This window comes from Heterocephalus glaber, unplaced genomic scaffold (assembly GCF_053883595.1).
Source record: "Heterocephalus glaber isolate CG9 unplaced genomic scaffold, H.glaber_assembly_v1.0 deba00001429, whole genome shotgun sequence".
Taxonomy (NCBI): domain Eukaryota; kingdom Metazoa; phylum Chordata; class Mammalia; order Rodentia; family Bathyergidae; genus Heterocephalus; species Heterocephalus glaber.
Window position 1 is genome coordinate 18,457,243 of NW_028258294.1, and position 25,929 is coordinate 18,483,171.

Consider the following 25,929-nt stretch of genomic DNA (forward strand, 5'->3'; position numbering starts at 1 on the left):
TATATTTTATAACACAAAATTATACTGAGGTAGTCTCTTATTCAAGATACTTAAACATGTACCTCTTTTCTGCAGAATAAATAGGGCTCTTCCTAGAAAGTCCTAGACCTATGTAATCTCTATGTATTTTGCTTCCCTTGGGCTGCATCTCTCCTTTAGCCTGAACCTTAGTCATAATGAGTGCTTGAGGTTTTCCCCATGATCACAGGCTATTTTGTGCCTCAGTGCTTTTGCTTCAACTGCTCTCTCTGCCTGGAATCCACCCACCTCACCCACCCTCTGCCTAGGAAACTCCCACACAATTCTTAAAATGGAACACAGTCATCACTTCCTCTGAGAATTCTTTCCCCATAGCTTTGCTAGAGTTGGCTGTTTTGGTCCCTAAAACAGTGTTCTATTAGAGCACTTTGGCTCTTAGATTTTGATAATTTATTTACTCTCATCATTGATAACATGAATTGAGTGATTACTATGTGACAGGCAGTTCATACTTTTCTCAAATTTAACACCATAGGGTAGGTACTATTCCTACTTCCATTTTACAGTTGATAACACTGAGAAGTAAAGGTCACTGACTCTCCATCATAAAGAATGATGAAAGTAATGGCATCCCATACTCCCCTGGATATAGCCAGTGCTTTGCTATAGGTAGGTGAGAGAGAATGTTTAACAGGAGAAATTAGCCACAGATGGTGGAAGTAATGTAGAGAAAGAAAAACTGACTGAAGCATTATGCCTGCTGGATAGATAAAAGAGAAAAATAAAAACAAATGTATATGTGAAGAAGCAGCCCCTGTTGGCAGAGTTTAACTGATATGTCACTTGGTAATGTACAATACCATGGCATCAACATGATCAAGCCTCCTTCTGAAGTTCACCGTATGGTATGGTTCTCTGTGTTACTACTACATGACATGACACCTACTGGCCCCAAGTCACCTCTCAATCCTGTACAGAGGAAGTTCTTTAATTATTTTCTCATGTGTTGTACTCACTGAAGCTGGGTCTAAATCCTATAAATTGTAGGAGCTCATAGAGCAATTTTCTGATAATAAGCATATTTTTATTTTGTTTATGTCACAGACTGAACTAGCATCAGGACTAAAGAAGAAGCCAAGATGTGACTAAGGAAAGTAAGAACTAACACACTCTCAGTACAAGTCAAGATAGAAAGATTCTGATTCCATGACTTGAAGCTTGTGGGCGTCTATGTTTTTCAGGATGGTCATGTACTTATATAAAACTTCACCTGTCTCCTTTGCCCTTCCCCTCCAGCTTCCTCCTCTTTTCTGCTTAGAACAGAGATGTATATACTGGCCACCTTACATCAGGAGGCAACCAGGAGAGTGGAAGCCATCTGACAAGAACAAGGGGGCAAAATGTTAGAAGGAATTTGGGCCTCCACTGACCTCAGACCCACAATTTGGCTCTAAGTCTGTTGAACTTCAGACATTTTTACATACATGAAAACCAAATCCTTGTGTGTTTTAGCTATACTTAAATTGCTGTCTATTACCAGCAGCTAACCGCAAAACTAACACTAGACTTCACATGACAACAAGTTGTCATACATGTGAGGCCCTGAAAAGCTTGGTGTGCAGAATTCAGGAGGGGTTATGGCCTTAGTAGGGCTGATGTGACAGTCTTGCATTTGAACTATAGGTTGGGCTATTTGTGCATTAAACAGTGCATGTATTGGAGTGTGTGAGTAGAAGATTCTTACTCCTGAAAGGATTGTCTATACTTTGCCAAAAGCAGTATTCAAAAGGAATTTCTTTTTGACCAATTCTTTGGATTGCTGCCAGGAGGAATACTGAGGTTTAAGCAATCATTTGTAAACTATCGCAGCTTTTACTATGGCAATTATTTAATTACCATATAGACTCCCACTATCACTGAACATTTATTCTTTTTGAGCAGCTATTATACACCATGTACTGTGTTGAGTGTCTGTGTGCACTGTGCCACTTACCACACTGGGAGGGTTAAAAATGCTTACTGTGCTTTACTTTACTAACAAGTAATATGAGCTCCTTGACATTTGGGTTAATGTCCTAGATCAACTTTTTAATGACTCCTTTTATCTAGATTGCTGAAAAGTCCTTCTTAACAGACATTCACAGGGACCCAGCTGGATAGGTACAGGATTATTTCCTCTGGGGGTTCAGACATTAAAATCAGAGACACTCTCCTTCCCCAAACTCCAATATACAGAGAATTTTAAATCTCTACCCTCATCATCTCTATCCTCTTTTGTTAGCTGTGAAGCCTCAAACCAACCTGGGTGGCAGTACATGCTTTACAGAGGGTACTCGAAGGCACAGATTAGTCCAAAGATCAGGGAATAAGTGGAGAAGAGAGCTCACGTGATAGTGGATAATCCCCCCAATGAGAATCAGCCTGTAATATTCTTTGAGAAATTGCCTGAATTATCCTCATGCAAATGTCTTAACACTCCCACATACACGCTTATATGTGCATCCCTCCATCTCATTCCCTGAATATCTATGATGGAATCTTAATATCATCTATATCTCATTTCCCCTAATGGGAATCTCAATACCTATTTCCTGCACATAAGCACTGTGATTATAGCCTCCTTATTTTAAAGACAGCCTTTTACAATACAATCATCACTCAGCAGTTACTAGTGACTCAGCTAATGAATTTCTCGATTATGTTTTAGATAGGAAGGTCTGGCAGAAAAATAACTAGCTTAGTGGTTTGAATGTTGACCTGGAAGTGACAGCTCATGATAGCCCAAGACACTTTGAGCAATGCTTCCAGGGACCTTAGTGGATGAGAAAAGTCAGCAGAGTTCACATTTGTTTGAAATTCTTTTTTAAAAAATAAAAGTTTCATTCTCCTGAAATATATCTGTGCTTCAGTTATATTACTTTCTTAGCTTCAAATTGGGGAAGATAATGAGTCAGGTGGAAGATGACAAAGTGTGCTTTTTATAAGTTTCTTTCTCTCTTTCTTTACTTCTTTCTTTCTTTCCTTCCTTCTTTCTTTTTTTTTGGTATTGAACTCAGGACCTCAAGCTTGCTAGGTATGCCATGGCATCACTGAGCTAAATCCCTGGTCTCTTTCTTCCTTCCCTCCCTCCTTCCCTCCCTCCCTCCCTCCCTCCTTTCTTTCTTTCTTTCTTTCTTTCTTTCTTTCTTTCTTTCTTTCTTTCTTTCTTTCTTTCTTTCTTTCTTTCTTTCTTTCTCTCTTTCTTTCTTTCTTTCTTTTTTCCAGTACCAAGGATCAATCTCAGGACCTTGTGCTTGAGAGGCAGGCACTTTGCCACTGAGCTAAATCACCAGCCCTTTTATAAATTTCTTTTATGCCACACAAATGGTTATTTAACATAGGTGATATAAAACAAAGTGAAAGCTCTTAGATGAAAGTTGGGTGTTCTCCTGATTTCCTCCACACCCTCTCATAGGTATAAAAATGTTTTGCAAAGTCATTTACTTATAATCTGCTTTTGCTTCTGCTTTGAAATTCAGGGAAGCAGATAATGCCAAAGACAGAAGTAAGACTAGGGAAAAGTATTTAGAAATAGGGGTGGTCTTTGAAGGAGATTGGCAAAGAGCTGCAATCATTCCTCAAAATCAGTCAACTAAGGGTTGAAACCTAGTAAGTGAATGAGGTGTAGCCCAGTGTCAAGTATCTGGGTGACAGATCACACCTTATTTGGATCTGCTTATAATAAAACCCTGAAGAACTGGCATGAATATTATATAAGGTCCTCTTTGGATAAGAATCTTAATGTTCTATGCTAGGTAAAAGGACTTATCAATAAAGCCTTTTCTTTTCACCGGACTTTCTGTCAAAGAGTTTCACATTCAGGGCCACATCCATTTTTTCACAAACCACAGAGAATTACAGAATGAACTTTATGCTTATGTAACAGTGGAGTCCTTATTGGCATCCTTATTGGGTAGTTAGGTACTTAGAGATGCTATATCTACTTTTTTTGGTCACCATGGTACACTTCATTAGTTTATTTGAAAGATCAAGATGTTTGATGTCCTAGAAATCAAACAATGGGATTATTTAATGAATATTTTACTTACCATTTGGACGGTTTTGTATTTTAAGGATCAGTCGATGGCCATCTTGCAGATGGCCAAGAAGAGTCAATAAGCCTATTATAAGCTTGCCTTGCATTCATTTAGGCAAAAGATTTTTTTCCCTTCCAGTGAATATAACTAGACAATAAAAGGATAAAATCCATACCTGTAGTATTCATCTCCCACAAAGAAAAGGGTCTTCTGTGGTTTCTTGAGATACACAGCAGCATCTATTCGCTGCACACGCCTTGGGAACCCAAAGTCATAAATAGTCCGAGGAGGACCTTGGATTTGGAATCCTCTTGTTATCCAGTAGTGGGGGCCTGAAAACAGAAATTAAGGTTTATAAAATCTCTCTACCACTTAGTGATACATGTCAGTCATGAAAATTTCTATGCAGGATCCTAAATGGGACTAGTTCATGGGGGATATTTGCCATGGCTAAATCCAATAGGAGATGTATGTCTCTATTCAACTCAGCAACAGACTTCTAACTTCCAGGTAGGAAAAATCTCTAGTTATGCTTAAGAAAGCAGTAATCTTAATACAATTGTGCCTTACATTTAACACATTTATTTTTTTCAAGATACCTTTTATTTATCATATAATTTCACCTTCATATATCCATGTAAGAGAAGAGGCAAGTGACATGCAAATGCTGTGACTCTCACTTAAATTGGTAAAAGTCTTTTACTCTTATCTCTCAGTATCAAGAAAATATAAGCAGGGGTAGGGTTGTAGCTCAGTGGTAGAGCACTGGCTTAGCATGTGAAAGACACTGGGTTCAGTCCCTAGAACCACAAAAAAAGAAAAAAAATATATGTAAACAAAAACTGATAGTTATCATGTATTGAATAACTTTGATTGGTTAGCTATTATTGTAGCACATCTTCAAGGTTGATATTACTATAATCATTTTGCAGAGGAAGAAATCAAGCTCATGGCAATTAGATAACTTGTCAAAGCCACTCAAATAATAAAGGGCTAAAGCCAGAGAGTGGTATCATGAGTGTCCACCTCTTGAAGTCACAGGTGCCTTCCTCTCCTAGCTTCTTCTGACCATGGCACTGCAGCTGGAGTACTATTTAATGTTAAAGGCTCTTAGTGCAATATGCCATGCCACTCTCAGCAGAGGGGGCAGGGACCAGGTTTCAGGCTCCTTGACTATGGTCACTTAGTATGCTGCCTCTCTAAACTCAAAGGCTGGGTTAGAACAGTTGATAGTCACCGTTATTCCCATCACTGTTACAACAGGGTAGGGTGGCATTTTGTACCCAATCTGACATATTCCAAATAGATGGGGCCAGGCATTTGTGCCTTTTCTTTCTTTGAGGGGTCTGTAGAGTACCTTTGAAGAAGTAAGCAACACCCCTCTCAGCCACTTCATAAGCTGCATCCACATTGGACATGAGCTGGGGGAAGGAGCTGGTGATGGTGCTGGGCCGAATCTCTGCCAACAAGTGAACCTGCCGTCTCCAGAAAATCCTAAGAAACCAAGAACAAGGCTTGATTTAGATCAAATTGTGGACTGTGAGACACACTTCAGAGGCCACTGCTAAATCCCCTGTTCTTTTGCTGTATTAAAAAAAACCCCACATTCTTTTTTTGCCCTATGAAGTTTCTTCTCCCTTTTCATTGTCTTAGCATCTCTGTGATTCCCTTTCCTTCATTTATTTAAGGATATTCAAAACATCAAGGATATTGCAAGGAAATAGCACTAATGACCTATCCAGTAAAGCTCTGCACCCCTCTTTCAAATATTATTTGACACAAATTTCTATTTCCTGTTCTGACCTTTTAAAAATTAAAAATCTCAAGAAGATAAATAGAAGAAGATGAACATGATAAATATTGTATAAATGAACCAAATGTTTGTGTTTGGGAGATGTTAATTATTTCCTGTAGAAACAGGAAAACATTAATAATCATAAATTCTAGTGTTGCTGCTATAATTATCTATTGGAAGTATTTGCATCTTTGAGTTTGATGGCCAACAGAAAACCTAATATATACATATTATTTTCAGGTTTAGCAATGTATTCATCCACTAATCAAATGTTATTTTCATAAAATTGTCACAGTATACACATGAAGGTGCTGGGCTGAATTTCCAGTGTAAATATTGCTCATTCTGCATTTTGGAGATGAAAACCCTTTTTATAAAACATGTATAGGAAAAAAAACATATATAGGAGGAGGGAGGGCAGAGGGAGGGAAGGGAAAGTGATTAAAAAAAGAAGCAAGATGTATTACATACATGTACCTACTCCCCAAGATGATTGTAAATCGCATGTTCTGCAAATGTGTACTAATAAAAATAAAAAATTAATAAAACAAATAAAACATGTATAGCTTATTTGGCTACTTAGAAGCCCATAATTAATGGACAAAATTATTTGTAAACAGATAAACTGTAATAAAGTTTTGACATTCAACATGTAGTTTAGACACTCCCCAAATCTTATGTTGAGTTTCTATGGAGCATTCTTCACGAGGTTCTGTGGTAGATATCAAGGATGACACACTGAATAAGACCGAGGTCCCCTCTTCAACATGTTTTCAGTCTGGTAGTAGAGACTGATAAATAACCAGGTAATTATGAGTCAGTGATCAGTGGTGTTATACAGTTAAGTTCAGGTGCTCTGACGACATAGCAAAAGGATTTCTCACCACATTTAGGGAGTAAGTGAAACATCCCAGGTGAGGAAATTTAAATTGATGATAAAATCTCAAAGAGATATATTGAGAAGAGAAAAATATTTCTCCATGTTTCCTAAGAGTTATGATGCAGAAGAAAAAACTCATGGTGTTTCAGAAAATGTAGGCTAGAATTCCAGCCCTGGTGCTGCTCAGCATCTCCAAACCTAGTTTCATTTCTTAAGTGAGAATAATCATTCCCTCGCCAATGTCATGAGATTTTAGGAGGATGAAATGAGATAATGTATGTAAAAGTGCATTATAAACTCTAAAGTTTCATATGGATAGATTCTATCCATTTTTATAAATTATTTGCCTAGTTTCCCATTAATTGAACACCAACTATGGACAATAAACAGGGTGGAGAGGGTCCACTTAGGGTACACTTCTTCCTCCAGACCCAAAATATAACAGCCTTATCTGGAACACATGTATTACCAGATGGAAAACTAAGACCCAGAAAGGCTGATGGGCTCAAAGTTCATGTGGTTGTTAGGGGCAGGCAGAACCTGAACTAAACTTCAGCTGTCTTGATTTTTATCACATATTCTGTCTCATCTACTTGCTCATTCTCAGTCTTATGATCTCTGATTTTTCTTTGTTTTTAACTTGAGTTTTTGTCCCATGAGACCTGGACTTTTCTGAAGGTCAAAGAAACTACTTCTCCCTTCTCTTTTCTTTCCATCACTTCAAAATGAGCATGGTTTTAGGTTCCCAGAAAGAGTTCAGCAACTGTTTCTTGAGTTAATTGGGAACCTGGTGAGGAATCTGAGATCAAGTGTTTTCCACTTGATGGAATTTAATCATAGTGCTGAAATGCTGACTCTGTCCAAGGCACTGCACTAAGGAGTAGAGTGCGCATTTCAAGGGTTTGTCATGGTCAGGATGAGGACAGGGGGAAAAGGTGGGAAGAACATAGCAAACAGATCCTCCAACAACTAGACTCTGTCTGAATTATGTTTGGTGAGGGTTAGCCAACTTCCCTCTGCTTTCTCCTTGTGCATCTTAAGGGGGAGGGGGCTTTCCTTCACTTCTCATTTAAATATCAATAAGGAATTCTAGGCAAAATTAGGTCCTATCCCTTATGAGACACTGACGTCTTCAATCACTCAATATAAGAAGTGATTAAGAGGGCAGAAAAAACAAAACATACTTTGGAATTTTTCACAGGTGGTAGAATCTAAATTTCTGACTAAATAAATCTTGATTTAGGATACTGTGGGGATTACAAAAGCTAAATTGAAGTAGTCATTCTCAATTAAATATGATTTCATGCCCTGGGGGACATTTGGCAATGGTTGGTGACAATTTTGGTTGTCACAACTAAAGTTGGGCAGTGCTAGAAGAACCAGGAATACCATTAAATCCCCTCATTGTCAGGACAGCCCAACATAATGGGCTTACTTGGCTCAAAATAGCAGTAGTGTCAAAATTAAGAAATACTAGTTTCAGCACTGTTATGATAGATATATCACAGTGTATATATTGTATGCATAAGATGAAAATAAATATCACTCATGGAAATCATTACAAATTCTGAAAGGAACTTGTAATCATGAAAATTTCCATAAATTAATGAAGAAAAAAAATTACAACTGGTAGGAAATAAAACAAAAGAAAATATTCTCAGAGAATTTACAACTTTAGAGCTAATGTACAGTACATTTAGAGCTATTATATATTTTTACTGTATTTTATCATACTAAAAATTAATTAAAATTGAACAAAAAAACCTAGCAAATAACCTTCTAATAATCTGTAAATGGATTTAAAATATAATTAAAAAAAAACCCCTCCTCTGAGCTTGTTGTAAAAGAACAGCAGCAGTATATATTAGGACTGAGTAATAAAAACAGATAAACAGATCACATCAATAGTCTGTAATGTGATCTTTGATAAGGAGGGCAAAACAATGAAGCTTCTGATATTATAGACCAATGATTAGATATTTAGCTGCTCTATTGATCTTTGTGTACCCAGTAGCTAACACATACCTGGCACATAATCAGGGTTTAATAAATATTTGTTGCCTCAATAAGTGGGTGCCAGAGGGTTGAGCAGGAAATATTGGATCAGCACATTTCATATTCTCTGAAATTTTCATTTGCTTTTGCTATAGAATTGTAACTAATTCATCAAATTTGAAATGAAGTTATTGAAAACCTCTCCCTGGCCTCTTGCAGCTCTTGTCCTTTGAACTTTTTGGGTTTAAGATCATGTATTACTCATTCTTTTATCCTGGGGTTTATCATAGTGCCTGGTGCATCTTGATACATATTGTTGAATCTTTTTTTTTTTTTCCAGTACTAGGGATCGAACTCAGTCCCTTCACCATGCAAAGTACACATTTTACCACTGAGGTAAACTTTTGTTCTTTTGTGTTATACCCACCCAACTCCACTTCCAACACCTAAGCTGGCCCCATTACTCTTCCCTTTCCAAGGGATGCCTTCACCTCCCATTTGCTGGACTATCAAGGCAATTCAGTCCCAGCTGAATGATTGCCCTCATTTTCTCTCCTCTTCAACCCCATTCTCTTTGACCTGCCATTCTGTTTCCTGGCATTTTCCTGTCAATTTGTTTCCTACTTTCAGGAGAAAGGTAGATTTCTTCTTTCTATCTTTCTGATGCTCTCAATTTAATTGCTGCTTACTCCCCTCAGATCAGGTAATATGGCATAATGAAAGAAACAAGGGATGCTTAGATACTTTTTCCCCACCAAATAAGTGAGTCATTTAATTTTTTGAGTACTCAATTTCCTTCTGTCAAATAAGAGAGAGAATAATACCTTACACAGTTACTACAAATGATCAATTGACACAATGCATATGAAAATGTTTTATAAACTGGTCTATTCTTACAATTATTAGTAGATTCTTAAAATGTTTTTATTCTACACATTTATTAATGCATGATATGTAAAATTTAAATATGGAGTTTGGCGATGTAGGTAAATTTCCTTCTGAAGTTGTTTCTCCGGAAATTTTGAGGTACACGTGATCATGACATTGGCTGAGAAGCCGTCTGCTTTTTGGGTTCACTAATCAGGGCTGCATATTTCAGAATGCTTCAGAAGCCAAGAAATCAACCATGAATCATCCTCTTTACTGAACCCAAGAAAAGTACAGCTCATAAAATTAAAAACCCAGGTGTAGACAGTTATGTGAGTTAAAAATAGTCAAGCTGTACAGCGTGCCCTTAAATTAAGAGTGTTTACATCCACCTGAGGAGCCTGTCAGGATCCATATTAATAAGTCATAACCTGTGAAGATGTAAAAGGCCCCATTCGCACTCAAAAGGAGAGAGTTCAGAAGAAATGACAGAGTCAGAGATCTTAGTTCACTTGGTCCTTTGTCTAAATTCTTAACACATCAGCGAACTGGTCTAAGTGAATACGATACTATATACTGACCTTCAATGAAGCAACCTTATAGCCAGAAAAGATACAGCCCCAGGGAAAGTATGAAGGAGGAACACTTGTTGGGGTTTTCCTCAAGCCATGAGATCTGGGAAATGTGACATTCAAATGCTCTAACCACAGTGGTTACAGATTTTACTGTCCCTCCTTCCTATAGAATTTTGCTTTTCTCTTTCTTCATGGCTTTTTTTCATGTTTTCAAACATGAACATTTCCCATCTTTGAAATCCTCTTTTGACCGTGCTGACTTTGCCAGCTATTATCTTAACTCCCTTTATTAGCAACAAGATTCTCCAGTGGATCTATAGCTACTATTTTCATCACCCCCCATCCCCATTTGCTCTGTAACTCTTCCTGACCTGCCCTAACCCTCACTCCTCTGCTGTGACCACATCCCATAATTATCCTGGCCAATCAGTCTCTTTTCTTCAGTCCTCTGGTGACCTCAGCAGCATTTTCCACCGTTGGTCATTTGAAACAAAACAAACTCCAAAAGTAAAATAAGCCTCCTTTCCCTGATTTATTTGGTGTTCTACCACAGGGATTTTGTGTCTGATGTCAAGCAGACTGAGGATAACATTCCAGCTGGGAACAATAACAGTGCGGATTAAATGAGTAAATGTGTGTAACCTGCTTAGCATAATTCAGAGCTCATCATAGATGTCAGCTATTATTATTGCTGTTGTTACTACTAATTTTAGAATGCTGCCTCACTCTGCTCTTTATTCAATGCTTTTCCTCACCGTTATCATTTCTGAGGCTCATTCCCTAGATTTCCTTGCTTTCTCTTCATTCTCTCTTCAGATCTGTTACCCAGGCTCACGTCTTTAACTGCCTTCTCCATGTGAGAGAATCAAAGTGCATGAGATCTCCAGCTGCCACCTCTTGCTGAGCTAGCTTATTTAAATAAAATCCCACTAGAACTGTCAGCACTTTAAATCGGATACATCTGACATGACTTCTTTATGTGTCCAACAAACCCTCTCTACTTTTCTGATATAAATAATATCATTATAATACTCTGAGCCATGTGGCTATTTCCTCTTTTGACTCTTCTTTTCCATTGTTCTGGCCAAATTAGTGTCTCAATTCTGCTGGTGAATGTTCCAGAATGCCCCTTACATCTGTCTTTCTCGTCAATTCCTATTTGCATAACCCTTAGAAATGTTTTTTTACAAAATTGTAAGATATATAGTATTTTTTTAAATGTAACAGTTATTTTTATAAAGTAAACTTATTTTTGAGGAAAATAATCCTCCATGTGGGTGGTAGTCCAATCTGCAGGCAGAGTCTGAGGACAACCTGGAAATGCTTTTCCTACTAATTCAAGTGTGTAACAATCAAAAAGCATATGCTCATTCAAGTTAAAATTCAGTGCTTAGCAGTTTGTTTCATAGCCAGCAGATGGTCCCTGTTAGTGATAGGATAGATTCTGAATAGGAGTTAGAAGCCCTGGCCTGAAGTGGATGCTCTGTAGTACTGAGAGACCTGGGCCTAGTTACCTTATCTTTAAAAGGAAGGATTTGGACATGATCAACCATTATGCTTGCTCCATTTGTAAAATCTATTATTCTTTTAAAATCTGAATGCGACTGTGATATTCTTGACTTTATCCTTAAAAGTATATTGGGTAAAACCCAACTAGTATGAAAGAAGCAAATATAATTTTAGCATGGCTGCAAATCCAGTCATTTCTCTCTTCTCTTCCCTAGAACATTGGAACGTGCTTATATGCACTATACAGAGTATCCAGCATCCTCAGGGAGACTTCAAAAGGTATTACATCCTATCTTGCTTTGGAAACAAGCTGTGTGAATATTTTCTCACAGCTTGAAATGTCTGGGGAATTCCAGGCTGATGAGCGGGAGAGAGCAGACACGAGCCCTTTCATAATCAGTGGCTCCCTGGTTGCCATTATAACTGTGATTTAAAAGAACTCTTTGTTCTTTGTCCAGGCTGGGACTTTTGGTGACAGCCAGTAGGAGATCAGAGCTATAGAGTCATGGAATTCCATCTCTGGATGGCACCTCTGGAGGTTGCAGAGCAGGCAGGAGCATGGGCTCTGGAGTGTGACAGCAGAGATGTGGACCCCAGCCTCAACCGTCACTAGCTATGTGCTCCTGAACAAGCTGCTTATTCCTTCTCTGCCTTATAAAGAGAGAATACTTTCTAACTCACAGGGATTTGATAACAAAATGTTTAGTGCAATAAGTACTGAACACATTGAAGTCACTGTTTTCATAGGACAACACCCTCATTTTACAGAGGACAAAGAGGCTCATGGACTGTGGTGAGTTAGAGGCAAATCCCAGTCCTTACCACTGCCCTGCTGATGCCTCTTCCTAGTTCTTTGGAATTATCTGCCCTACCACAATAGCTCATCACATTCTTAGTCAGCCCTCTCCTCCCCTCTAATCCCTCCCCTGATTATTCATTTCTAGATGCTTCTTACATCTATGTCTCCTTTCTATTTCACTATCACTCTCAGAATTCATAGTCAAGACTATGATTATCAACTGATGAATGTTACAGTTTGATAGAGAGGTATTTGTTTGGTTTTGCTTCTTAAAGAATTATAATTGAATGAAATTGCTGACCTCACTGCCTTTTTTGTCTCCACTGCCACCACTGATATTTACCAAAAGAATAAGCTACACTCTACACGATGCTTAGTGCATTTCTTCATTGCTGAGTGAGTGCTACGTGCTCTTTCAGTGTCTGACAGTGTTGTCGTCTGGCGAAGCCAGTGCTCCTTAGCCTTGTGTCCCAAGCTCCTCCTGCCCTATACCTCGCTTGCCACCTCTGGGCCATTGCCTATCAATTCTGCTTGGTTTATTTTTCAGTGAAGTGAAAGCTGCCAATGCCAAGATGTTCAACTATGTTAGATACAAACCAAGGCAGAGCTGGGAGCTCACAACGGAGGGGATCTTATGCTTGCGTGTCAGAGCTAAGAACTACTTCAAGAATTCTTTGACGGCACAAAAACATTCCAGACAAGTTGCTTCTATGAAGACATCTCCCCAGCAACAATTAGTGCTATCATTGAGTAATCTCCAGCTTCTGCAATGAGCCTCCGTGACTAATCAACTTTGTTTCAGATATTTTTCTCCCCTTGTTCTCACCTCCTCAGATGCCCTTGTGATTTTCTACAGCAAGTGTCCTGGATTACAGTCCCCTTCTTATTCCTGAATAAACTTGCTGTTTGTTTAGAGAGACTTTCTTTCTGCTGTTATTTTAGGTTGACAATAATACTCAATAGAAATGACATCAATGATTATAAGTCTTAAAAAATTTAAAAATAGTAAGAATAAATAAAAAGAAATCAACTGGGTTTTCTAAATACCCCAAGTTGTCTCTAAGCTTTTGTGCCACAGTACATATTTTTTTATTCTCACTTCTAAAAATAGCAACTGCCATTTATTGTGCAATTTCTATGTGTCTTGAATGTTAAGTGCCCAAGGCCACCTTCTTAGCAAGAGGAGAGCCAAGATTTAAGCCTGCTTAGTCAGAGAAGAAAGCCTGGGCTCCTGAGCTCTGCTCTAATTTGCCTTTAAAAACTAAATACCTGTCTGTTCTTGAAGATTTAGTTCAGGATGTTCCTAATTTTTAAAAATTGGAAATAATACAGGTGCTCATAAGTATGAGATTGGTTAAAAAAGTAATCCTATATCTATTCATTGCAATATTATGTAATATATAAAAATAAAAATTTATTTAAAACAAAATATTGTTGAGTGAAAAATTTTATAAATCAACACAACTAGTAAAATCTTATATTTTTGGAAATCCTTGCCATGGTCTCTTATTTATAACACATATCTTTCAATTCAGAGAAAAGCCCCGGGAGGATATAGAACAGCATGCTTAGCTATTTCTTCATTCTGTGTTAAGGACTGAATGTTTGTGTCCCCCCAGTTGTATGCTGAAGCTCTGACTCCCATTTTGATGGCATTTGGACACTGGCTTCAGGGAGATAATGAGGTTTAGATGAAGTGACGGAGGTGAGGTCCTGGTGATGGAATTTAGTGTCCTGATAAAAAGAGACACCAGAAAGTGTGTCTGCTTTTTCTCCCTCTTTCCCTCCATGCTTAAAAAGAGGTCATGTGAGCATGGTGAGAAGTTGGCTGCCTACAGGAAACCAAAGGAAGAGGCCTCAGGATGAAACCTACCTTGTAAGCACTTTGGCTTGTAGAAGTGTGAGAAGTTAATTTGTTTATGCTACCAGATCTAAGGTATTTTGTCAGGGCAGCTCAAGTGGATTAATGTATTTTGGGTGTAAGATTCTGTGCAAATGACGCTTTCTTTTTATATTTTGTTACTCTCTTTTTTTCCTGAATGAACAAAATCACTCACATTAATAGCTTAAAGATCTCTTCTCAAAAGAAACACGAAAATTTTCAGACATCATCTCCTTAATAATCTCTCTCTGGACCTCCCCAGGTGCTTTTTCTCTGTTTTATCTCATAGCTCTACCTTTTATAGCATATGTCACACTGTCTTGGAATGATTTTTGGATATACTTTCTCATTCAATTATGAGATATGCAAAGGTAGAATGAGTGTCTATTTTTATGCCTGTAGATACTACAAGAGTGCTTCATACCCAATATAGGCTAAATGAACATTTTTCTAGTGAAGAAAAAAATGTCATACACACACATTCCTGAGCTTCTCTGTCTGTTCTGGTGTGATTGAACTCTGTCTCCAGTAATGGGAGGAATATAGGTTAAGTGTTGCTGTTTCTCTTTTTCTCCTCAGAAAGAAATAATTACAATTTCCAGTTTCATGGAGACAGCAGCCATACTCCCTGAAAAGCCAGACTGTGACAGAAAGGAATCTGTTTTATCTATGCTATCTGATCATTAACTGATGTGGGAAAGCTGAAAGGCCTTGAAAAAGAGAAGTTTAAGAAGAGTGCTTACCTTAGAATCATCCTCTCACTTATATATCCATCCATCAGTCCATCCATCCACCCTTCCATTCATCCATCTATATGTTCAACTGTTCAGCTAGCCAACATTCATTCACTGAAGAATATTTATTGAGTACTTACTAAGTGCTCTTACTAGCCACATAGTAGTACACAAAAAAACACCACATGACTTTGATTTGATATCTTAGCTCAGCCACTTAACTGTCACCTCGGGAAATTTGCTTCTTTTCTTTGAGCTACCTTCTTCCTCTGTAAATTGGAGATTATAATCTCTACAGTGAAGAGTTAGAAGAAATACTATACATATGTGGAAAGAACCTAGCACAGCACTAAGGCCATACTAGGTGCTCCACAAACACTAGCTTTGGAAGTTTTATATGTACCCAAAACCTCTGTTGCCCACACTACCATCACTAAAGACACTAGTTCTGCCTGGTGTTCAGACATGCCAGCAACAAAGACCTCCAGGGTGATGGTAGTCTGGAGGTGAGCTGAGGCCTGACAAGAGCTGTTGGTATGTTTTAGGCTTACCGATCCTTGAAGAACAGAAGCTCCTTTCCTAGCATTGTCACGGCATCAAAGGATGAGAGGGAGTCACAGACATCAGGGATGGATGGCTTGTGAGGGGGTACGTGGGGAATAGTAGGTTTTCCCAGGAATGGTTTCCGAGGTCCTAGGATTCAAAGTCTCTTGGTCAAAATCATACCAGGAATTTAGAGTTTGCACATTTCTGCTCTAGAGACCTGGGAGAACATGTACAGGTTCACTCTGTGAATGACCACGTCATAAAGACATGGCTGTCAACGACAGATAGACCTTTGTTTGAATCTTGGCTTCCCTACTTGCTGAGTTGTGTGATTTGAGGCAAATATATTAACTTTTTAAAGTCTCAGCTTCCTCAACTGTAAAATAAGAATGGTAATTACAGGATTTACTTCTGAAGAGTGTTGCAAGAATTAAATGATATCTGTAAAGCTTGGCACATAGTAGATGTTTACAGAATTGTTTCTATTCTTTTATTGTCATTAATAGCTTCCTTGGTAGCTACAGGTTCTCTGAATTAGAAATATACTGCAATTAAAATTTGTTCTTAATTATTTCTTTGTAATTAAATTATTTTTGCCATGAAGATTAGAACTTTCTAATTTTTTCCATATAGTCCTTGGCATCCTGCACTTTGCTCAAGTCTTTCTTGAAGTGCTGAGGACAGACTGAGTGGAGCTGAAGTCCACAGGATGTTTGCTTTTTAAAGGTATCTTCTGGGGGATCTGTTTGTGCAACTGGGACCCATTTTGGGGAGGGGAGCTGCTGATGTTTGCTTCCCCCACTGCATCTGCCAGCTATAGAAGACTGACCTGGGGTTGCCTTAATCATTGTCCCTGGAAGACCCCAGCTCTTTGATGAAGCTTGTGGTAGCCCAAGGTGAGAATCAGGGAAGGAATGAGGAAAGGGGAAGAGTGCAGGGCCCGATCAGGGACAGAGATAGATTGAGATCCAGGATAGAGGAGGGGTCTGGAATGGGATGAGGGTCGGAGGTGAGGCTTTGGAAGAAGATGGAAAACTGGAAATATGGTGAAGATCAGTAGAAGGTGGTCAGGAGTAGTCGAAGTGCCTGCTCCCTGGCAACACAAAGCCATATTTTCACCTTTTGCTCCCCTCTATATAAATGACCATGTCAAAATGTGTGCTTTGGCTCCTGGCCTGTCGAGACTGGCATCAGACAAGTATATGGGCTTGTCCCTTCTTGGTGGCTCGTGAGAATTGCTTCACTTTGGCATTCTGCCATGGATGCTCTGAAGAATTTGTAAAATTGAGACATTCACAGCATTACCCTGTCCCTTATAGTTCAGTGGAAATGGCACCTAACCCTCTGGAAATTAACCCTTTGGATTAATTCTGTCTTTTGTGCCTTGGGTGATGTCTATCTGCAGATGTGTGCACCTCTTTTAGTCAGCTGGTTGGCCTGCAAATAGGCAAGGGCCACTGGGAGATGTGGCCCTCCAGATCCGTTAGGCCCAGAGGATGGGGAGAGGTTCTGACAGGCAGAGACTGGAGAAGCTGGTCTCCAAGGCCTGGGTGAACCCCCCCCATTTCTTTTTGCTTTTTTATTCATTAAACAGAAATTGTCAAAGTATAAGGATATTTGAAGATTCCTTCTCATGTATTGTTTTGTTCTTAAGGAAAACTGGGTATAGAATTTCTCATAATCCTTTCTTACCTTTTGAAAGAATGTTAACAAGAGATAATTTTGAATATCTTAGGATCCTTAACTGTTTTTGACCCTCAGCTTTCTCAGTTATCAAGTGAGGAGAACACTTCATACCCTACAGCCTTGTCATGAGGGTGGCATGAGATGATACATGTGATCACAGTCCATAAATTGCAGATTGTACATACACCTGAGTGGTGGAGTTATATTGTCACCATAGCTATTTTTAGGAATAGGCCACTTATCTGCAAGCAGGTAAGCATGATATATATGAACTATAAAATATGTCCATGTTCTTCCATTGTGTAACTTTTGACCTACTGGAAAAACAAATGGTTGTATGTTCTATGTCCAGCCATGGCCAGAATATTTTGGAGGAAAGATGCAAAATTTAGTTGTACATATTAAAAAAGAAAAAAGAAAGGAATCTTTATAACTGGTAATCTCTATAACTGAGCTCTTCACAAAAAGATATCATCAGGGCTGAGGTCTATAGCATAATCTTTACCTATGCCGGTAGCTCCTGGAAAAATGGACTTTCTTTAAGTTGGAGACTGAATGCCTGTCACTTTCAGGGTTAGTGGTCAAAGAAGTGTAGTCATCATACCGTACAAGGCCTGGATCCCTTTCACATCATCCTTAGGGAGGCGGAATCCATAGGGATTCTTGTACTTATAAGTTGGATACATCAGTGCTGATGGATCTGTGGAATGGGCCAGGCCCAGGGCATGGCCAAATTCATGAGCAGCAACAGTAAATAAATTGAAACCTAAACAATATGAGAAAGAAAGACAGCATCAACACAGGTTTCTGTTTTCTCAATCGTCTGTCTTTACAGGAGAATTTATGCCCCAAACATATCCTGTATTATTCAAAGTTTGGCACACCATTCTGACACTTAGTTTTGCTGATTTCAATCTAGTTCTTTTCCCCCTGTTAGGGTTGGGGAAGATACTTGATATAGGAGGGCCTTGAATGAATTTTGAAATGAATGAAATTTGCAGTAATATACAAATTTGAACTACCATTGCTTGACTAGTTTTCTGCTATCACAGCCTACTCCTTTTCATGCACACATTTCACACTGAAGATTTCCAGATGACCTGCATGTTATTCTGGAATTTTCATTCCCATCCCCATGATGCATCTCAAGATACACTGGTTCCCTCAGGTCATTTCTGAATGTGGCCTTTTTCCAAGCACTAGTAAGCAACAATAAATGCTACATAGTTGACAAAAAGAGAGTTGTGTGTTGAGGAGGGGATTGCTGGTTCTTGAGATTATATATACTAGGAATCAGAGATCATCAGACAAATCTACAGTATAATCTTTAGTGGATCTTTTCCCTTATGGTGTTCCCCTGTGGATTTTTGGCTTACTTGTTTTTCCTAGCCAGCCCCCCTAGTTAAAGGGTGGCTTGGGACGTTGAACCTCAAGGTTTCATGATGGAGGCCCAGAAGAAGGTACAATATTTTCCAGGTTATGGTGAATTGTGCATATATACCATTCATCCCCAAAGTCCACTTCTCAGCATTGTCGAAATGTGTATCTCCTCCCAGGCCTTCTCCAGGTGCAAATGCATGGGCTAGAGTCCCTCGAGGCCCATCAAATGGGTAGGAGTCTCCGTGATCTAAACAACAGGAAATGCCAACATGGTCAAGTCCTAACATTTCAGAGGCACAGAGAATGGATATTGTGAATAGCACTGATGCTTAAGTTTACTTTTTATATAGATTTTTTTTATAGTAAGAAGTTCACTTATCAATGAATGCCTATTGAAAAACAAAAAGGACTATTTAATGCTTCATTGATGCATTAAAATTAGAAAACAGTATTATTCTCTTTACCAGGATGCAGAGCATATGGTGGATTATAGCTATGCTATATATTACAAAAGGAGAAAGAACACAAGGAGTCTCTACAGCAGCCTGGTCCACTGATTGGAATGTGAACCTGTTGGCAGAAGGAGCTTTCAAAATACAATTAGCTGAGGCAGCAGTAGTAAATTGAATAAGCCTGTGGTTTTTGTTTCTATCACATAATACAATTCAATTTAAGAAAGTATCAAAAAAGACAATCTCTGTAACTTTGTTATGCCCTCATGTATAAAACTCGTGCAAGTAATAAAGGAAAACCTTAACCTCTAAAGTTTTACATACAGTAGTACCTTGGTTCACAAACTTTATTCTAAGATTTGGAAAAGATGACCACGTTTGCGTTTGCATTGGAAAGATGACCTTGGTCATTTTTGTCACCTGATGCGGAGTTTGGAAACAAAAGCAAAATTTTTCCAAATCCATCAGTTTGCAAACCAAACTATTTGTAAACAAAAGCATGCATGGACCTAGGTACTACTTTTGTTTTACTATCTGTATTTTAATTAACAGCTCATGAAGAGAAAAGGAAGAAGGACCAAATGAGCAATGTAGTAGAAGCTACATTTCACAGTTTTTTTACCATGGTAATTTTTAACCAGTTTTATAAAAATCAAAACAAAGTTTGGGTAGACTATTTCTCAAGTCTGAGTCCAATGCAGTTCAATCAGGTTGCATGTCCTGAGGACTCATTGCAACAGGGGCCTCGCCAGCCTTTGTGTTAGGGGACAGGGCACACCTTGAAAAATCAAGAGAGAGCCACACATTAATTCCATGTCCCCCGAAGCTGCTCTGAGTCACACTCTCCTGCCACTTCACCAAGTGGCTTTCATCCTCTGTAAGACACAGAACTTTCCAAGGGTTAGGTTACATTTAGGGCCATTTCTAAAGAGATTGGACTCAAGACTTGCTTGATCTCTCTCCTAACTCCTAAGGATGTTTTTCCACAGGACATCATATTAAAATTAAGATCAGTACTTGAAATATCAAGGTCTCTTAGAAACATTGTCTGTGGAGCGGAAGAGACAGTGTTTCTCATTTATCTTAACTGTTAGGAAGCTAAGGAGGGAAAGGAACCCCATGGGCCATTTGGCCCTCCCTTATCTGGTGTTTCTCTGAAAAAGGGCTCAGAGCTCTCCACCATTCCCTGTGCAAACTCATGCCATACTCATTCCAGGGTAAGAGAGAGGATGAAGAAGGGGGCAAGTTGGAATCCAAACTCCCATGTACTTCTCAAAAGGTACAGGGGAAAAGGGGAAAAGCTACAGGGGAAAAGCTGCATTGGGGTCACTGTGAAACTTATTTCCTTCAGTGAGGACCCAAGGTGGGGGATTCTTGGCTAATGTGAAAGAGGGTGCCAAAGATTATCCTGGAAAGTGATGAGGTCAGGTGGCCTCCTAGCCAATGGGAAAGTGTCCCCTGAACCCCTGTACCAGGAATGGAACTGAGGACCTTGTGCTTGCCAGGCAGTTGTGGCACCACTAAACTACATCCCTGGCCCACCAATGAGAAAATGAAATCTGACAGAATTTGTCCCCTAATGGGATAAAACCATATTGAAAGCTTGCTATGGTGAGTCTGTCTTAGTGAGTATGATGATGACAAGAAACGCCAGGAACTCCTTTTGTTCTGTTTTGTGGCCAGATGAAGATCATGATTTTTCCAAGGTTTTGGCCTCTGCCTGTCACAACACTGTGGTGGAGGACTGTGCTTTAAAGATGTAGAAGGAACAGTTCTTTACTTTAGTAGACAGAATCCAAGAAGCACCAGTACCTCCAGTTTCAAAAGATACCATAATATCTGCTTCTCCTGAGTTTATTCTAACAAAGTTCAGAGGAACAGCACTGCTCCAGGCCTGCAATGCCATCTGTATTGCTCTGTCCACCTCAGCAGGACTCATGGAAGAGGCGTATTTGGATATTCTGTGAAAAGAAAAGAGACATGTTTTCTTTCCAATAAACACTCCTAAGTGAAGAAGGTACATATGGTCTTATAGTTTGTATTAAAAACTAAAGGGTGGAGCATAAATCTATAATTTAGATTTTTCTTCCAAATGATAAATTTTTATTTTTCTTTCATATAGGTTGCTGCATGTTTAAGAACAAGACACATTAAGGAGAGAAATGAGAGACATTTGAGATGATCTGGTACTAAAAAAGCGTGGCTTCCATTGTTATTATACTGAAATTAATTTTAAAGAATAATACTTGTGAAATGTTACAATTAGTAAGAAGTTCATTTTCTACAATGGTTTTAATTGAGAAGATCTCTTTTACCTCAAAAGGGATTGAAAAAATTCAATTATAAAAATATAGCTGTGCACTTTTGGGGCTTTACAAATTCTCATTCAAAGGCCAGCAGGTTTCCCCCAGACCTGTTGGGGAATGTTTTTCTTAACATATTCTATTCTGAAAGAAAGAGGAAATTCTAGCTTTAAGAAAGATGCTCACTGGATCTGAAAAGAGGTTAAGCACTGTAGCAAGTTCTGGTACGATAATGACATTTAAAGGCAAAAAAAATATAGTGCTTTTTGGACAATTAGGGGGTGGAGACAGAGTTGGCAATTCTCCCAGGCTTTGTGCTCTGGGACCTTGGGTTGGGCTGCAATAATCGGTGCAAATAAGAAACAAGGTCTGTAAGAGTCAACTTTGGGAGCAGATCCAAACCTACTTTCTGTCTTTCTCCAGCTCCTACTCCATCCTTGCACATAATAAATGTTCAGGAAGTGCTTGATAAATTAAAAAATAAAAGCTAGCTATTTAGGGCCCACACAGTGACTTTCAAACCTTAGGACCTGTGATAACTACCTAGGGAGCCAGTGAAAAGTGCAGGTGTGGTCCAGAAACATGCCTTTTAGCAATCATTCTAGGTTATTCTGATGCAGGAGTGACAATTTCAACCAGGAACCAACAGTGGTAATCCCAAGGTCCAGAAAAGAAGGACCATGTCCCACAGACAGGATGGTCAACAGCTCAGTTCAGGACATGGAGGGGAAAGAAGAAGGATCTCTTTAACCCAGGAGTTGGGGCCAAAAGAAGAAAGCTATGGAGTCAAAGGAGAAGACTAGCAAGACTCTTAAAAGGACTATTTAATGCTTTCCAAATATGTGTACTTCACTTTACAATACAAACCTGTGATTTAGCTCAACTTTGCATAGTTGGTACCTTGAAATTTCTTCACATTATAGATAAGTCAGCCATTTCTTTGAGCTGATTATGCATGCTGAGCTGGAAAAGACATGGGTGGAGAAAAGGATAACACCAGAAAGGGAAGAGAAAGTGGACAAAATTCTGACCGAAGGTCTGTTGATTGAAAAAAGCAATAGTAATCATTGCTAATATTCTTTGGAGACATATTCTATGCTAGCATGGTTCTAAACACTTTTAATATGAAATGTTGTCTACTCTTCAAACATCCCAGGAGAAGTAGGTAATCACTATCTTTATCGTATATGTTTGTGATTAATCAGGATTTGGGTCCAGTTCCATCCGACTTCAAAGCTTATGCACATAAGCACTATTTTCTATTTTTTTCTTTTAAAATCATCTGGGTTTTGTTAAGTTACTCTGAAACCCAGGAACTACACAAATAGAGCACTAAGTTGGTCTCTAGTGTCTTTTTGGTAGGGAGGGGACAGAGGACTTGTTTGAGAGCCATGACTAGACAGGCAGTGTGGGTGTGCAGAGAGATTCGGGGTTGCCTGACTCACAGCGAAATGTTATACTTCCTCAAGGGGTCAGGCTTCTTGTTGCTGCGTGCAAGGCTAAAATTCTAGGGCACAGTTTAAGAAAACTATGAAAAGACTGGACGTTTTCTCTCACTCTAGCGCTTTGATTCTTTTGTTCAGAGCGCCACCTTATGGATTTGTAAGCATACAGCAGGTTAAAAAAAGGCTTCACCGAGTCCTCTGGCTCGGTGTGGTCACTCGCATGGACACATGTGGTCGCTCACTGGTACTGGAACAGCTTAACAACCAGTTTTACTGGGGACAAGGAAATTCTCCTGATTTGTATGGTTTGCTGATTCTTGAGTTGTAAATATTCTTACTACAGCGAATTTTAAACTACGACCTTGCTACCCTTGACTGCAGCATTGAGAAGAGAGCAGGGATACACCATTGTACAGCATTTCTACAATACTGACAAGATTGATATACACAGAGGTGTGAGTACTGGAAATAATGAAATATGGTAAAGTAGAAAGTGATATATTTTGATTACTTTTGCTTTGAAGTACAACTGATTTGTAAATGTTACACAGTAGTTTAATAATGGTTGTATCCTAGCAACCAGCTCACAGCAGTCATAGAAATTTAACAACTCGCTCCAAAATTCCTGACATTTTTAAGATTGGCTCCTGTAAGTTGTTAGGAGCCAGATGCAGCACACCAATACTTAGACGATTGCAAGAGTCCAACCAACCTTTCCTCATCTCCAAATATTGTCCAGATGTGCTCATCCTAAAAGTGCAATCTGATTCTGATGCTGGCCTGACTTTCCACTGTCTGCGGGTGAAGTCCTAACTCCCTAAGGTCATATCTAGCTGTCTTTCGAGCTGCCCCTTCAGCCTCATTCCCTGCCGCTCCCCTCCCTGGCCCCTGTACTCCAGTGCATGATGGTCCTAGGGCACCGGTTGGGCACCTGTTGCCCAACAGGACAGGCATTCCTGTCTCTACTGTGTGCTTGGTTTACTTTCCTACTTGGGAAACCCCTAACATTTGTAATACCTGGAGATCAACTGTTAACAGAGGTCACTCTTTTCCAAACCTCATCCGTCTGGAGTGAGTGAGGCTCACATCAGGCACCATCCAGTCCCCTCAGGTCACCCACAGGCTGAGTGGTGAGCAATATGGGTCATGCAACCCTCAGTTGGATTAGCACATGGGTGAGTCTTTGCTGGCCCCAGAAACGGGTCCAGGGTGCAAGAGTTGGGAATTCTGGCCTTGATACCCAGAGCACAAGGAGCAAGGGCAAAGGCTCCTGTTGGGGGTAACCAGTTGGTCTAAATAGGAAAACACCAGAGGTTGGAAGGAGGAGAGGGCCCAGGAAGGAAGTAGGGGATGGGTATTGCTACTTTGCCTTCAAATCTGGTCCAGATGTCACTGCCAGTCCCTGATAACTTGATGCCTCCAATCCCGCTGTGTGCTCTCAGAGTTCTCAGCTTAGACCTGTATTTCCTCTTCAGAGAGTCACAGCTCTCTGCATGTCTATATCCTCCTAAGGTTTGGAAAAGTGACCTATTCAGCTTTATGGCCCCCAAATTGAATGCCTATGGCAGATAATAAATCATCAGTAAATGATTTTTGGAATCGATGAAAAAAATAATTCACTAAAGAGTGAGTTTTATTTTTCTTATTAAACAGATTATTTTAAGAAAATGGTTGGTGCTGCTATTAATTCCATACTAGATTATTTTTTAAAAGAGATTAAAGCATTGTTTCTAACTGAAAAAATGGTCTGTAATGCCTAAAATGGCCAGTCATTGAGATAATCCTGAGATTTTTTATCTTCAGGTGAATTAACCATTGTCATTGTCTAACAGACCTAGAAAGTTCTTATTCTTTCTTATGGTTATGGGGAGTTGTGATTTTTATACAGATCAGAGGAAGATACTTTTTAAAAGATAAGGAAGAGAGAGAGAGAGATTGTTTCTCTCCAAATTTGGAAAATATGAAAATATGTTTCTCTTTGAATTTTGAAAATATGTTCTCATTACCTGTATGTTAAAGTATTTTTTTCCCATTTGGGTTCACCTGGGAAGAGGCGATAGTTTGCCACATCAGGAACTCCACAGCGAGGCTTCTTAATCACATCCATCGTGTTCTGGTCTAACTTCCCAGTAACTTGGAGCCCAAAGAATGCTTGCAGCTCCTTAATCTTCTTTACCATGGGATTGCCTCCTCTTGAAACCATCTCACCAACCTGGAGACTTCCTTTCTTTGTGTAATACTTGTCAAGATATGCCTGAAATGGAGAGGCAGGCTGACAGGTCTATGGCATAGATTCTTGCTCAAGTAAGATGGGGACACAATCTTCTTGACATAAAAATAGCATGTAGAATATATTCTTATTTTTGAAAAAATTGCACATTTTGCATAGATACATATCCTAAGTTATTAATGATTATCTTTGAGTAGTGCAGCTCCTAGGTTATTTTTCTTTTATCCACTTGCATTTTATAGTTTTTTCTACAATAAATCTCACAATAATGCATTATTGCTTTCTTTTTAAAATAATTAAAAAATAATGGAGAATGATGTGAACATTTTCCCTATGGACCAAATATTTGTCATTGAAGAGCTTTACCCAGTTTGCAAGATGAGGGCTCTGATTGCTTTGGTAAACAGTATTTTACTATTTTCATTATGTTTAATGTGAATCAGTGTGTTTTTAACTCTCAGAGGCATTGTATGCCAACCTTTAATGTCAGCTGAGGCTTTTCATCAGTGCAAGTATGTTGTGGGGTGGGTTTGTATTCATGGGACAAGTTTCCTACAGGAGGCTTTTTAGCTCTCAACATAAAAAAACTGAACCATAAGTTATAAAGCTTCATTTGCACACACAGGAAACCCCTGTGTAGACTGTTCAGAAACACTTTTTTATGACTCAGGGCTGGGGTTAGGGAAAAAAAGTAAGTGAGGTAGGGCCATGCAGTTTCCTGACTGAGGCCTGCCTTCTTGGCCTAGGAATTTCACTTACTTGACTTATTTCAGGAGAATAACCAAAGAGCAGCTAA

At 39.1% G+C, this 25,929-nt stretch overlaps 1 protein-coding gene across 1 annotated transcript in view; it reads right to left on the reverse strand.

Annotated features, from left to right (window-relative positions):
• Mmp20 (matrix metallopeptidase 20) overlaps nt 1–25,929 on the reverse strand; it is a 43,584-nt gene that overhangs the window by 12,160 nt on the left and 5,495 nt on the right. The window contains exons 2-8 of the mRNA XM_004870794.4: nt 24,910–25,157; nt 20,968–21,116; nt 18,825–18,950; nt 17,928–18,089; nt 15,643–15,784; nt 5,413–5,549; nt 4,231–4,387 (exon numbers count right to left, since the gene is read on the reverse strand). Coding sequence (XP_004870851.1) covers nt 4,231–4,387; nt 5,413–5,549; nt 15,643–15,784; nt 17,928–18,089; nt 18,825–18,950; nt 20,968–21,116; nt 24,910–25,157 — 1,121 coding nt within the window. The remainder of the gene's footprint in view (nt 1–4,230; nt 4,388–5,412; nt 5,550–15,642; nt 15,785–17,927; nt 18,090–18,824; nt 18,951–20,967; nt 21,117–24,909; nt 25,158–25,929) is intronic.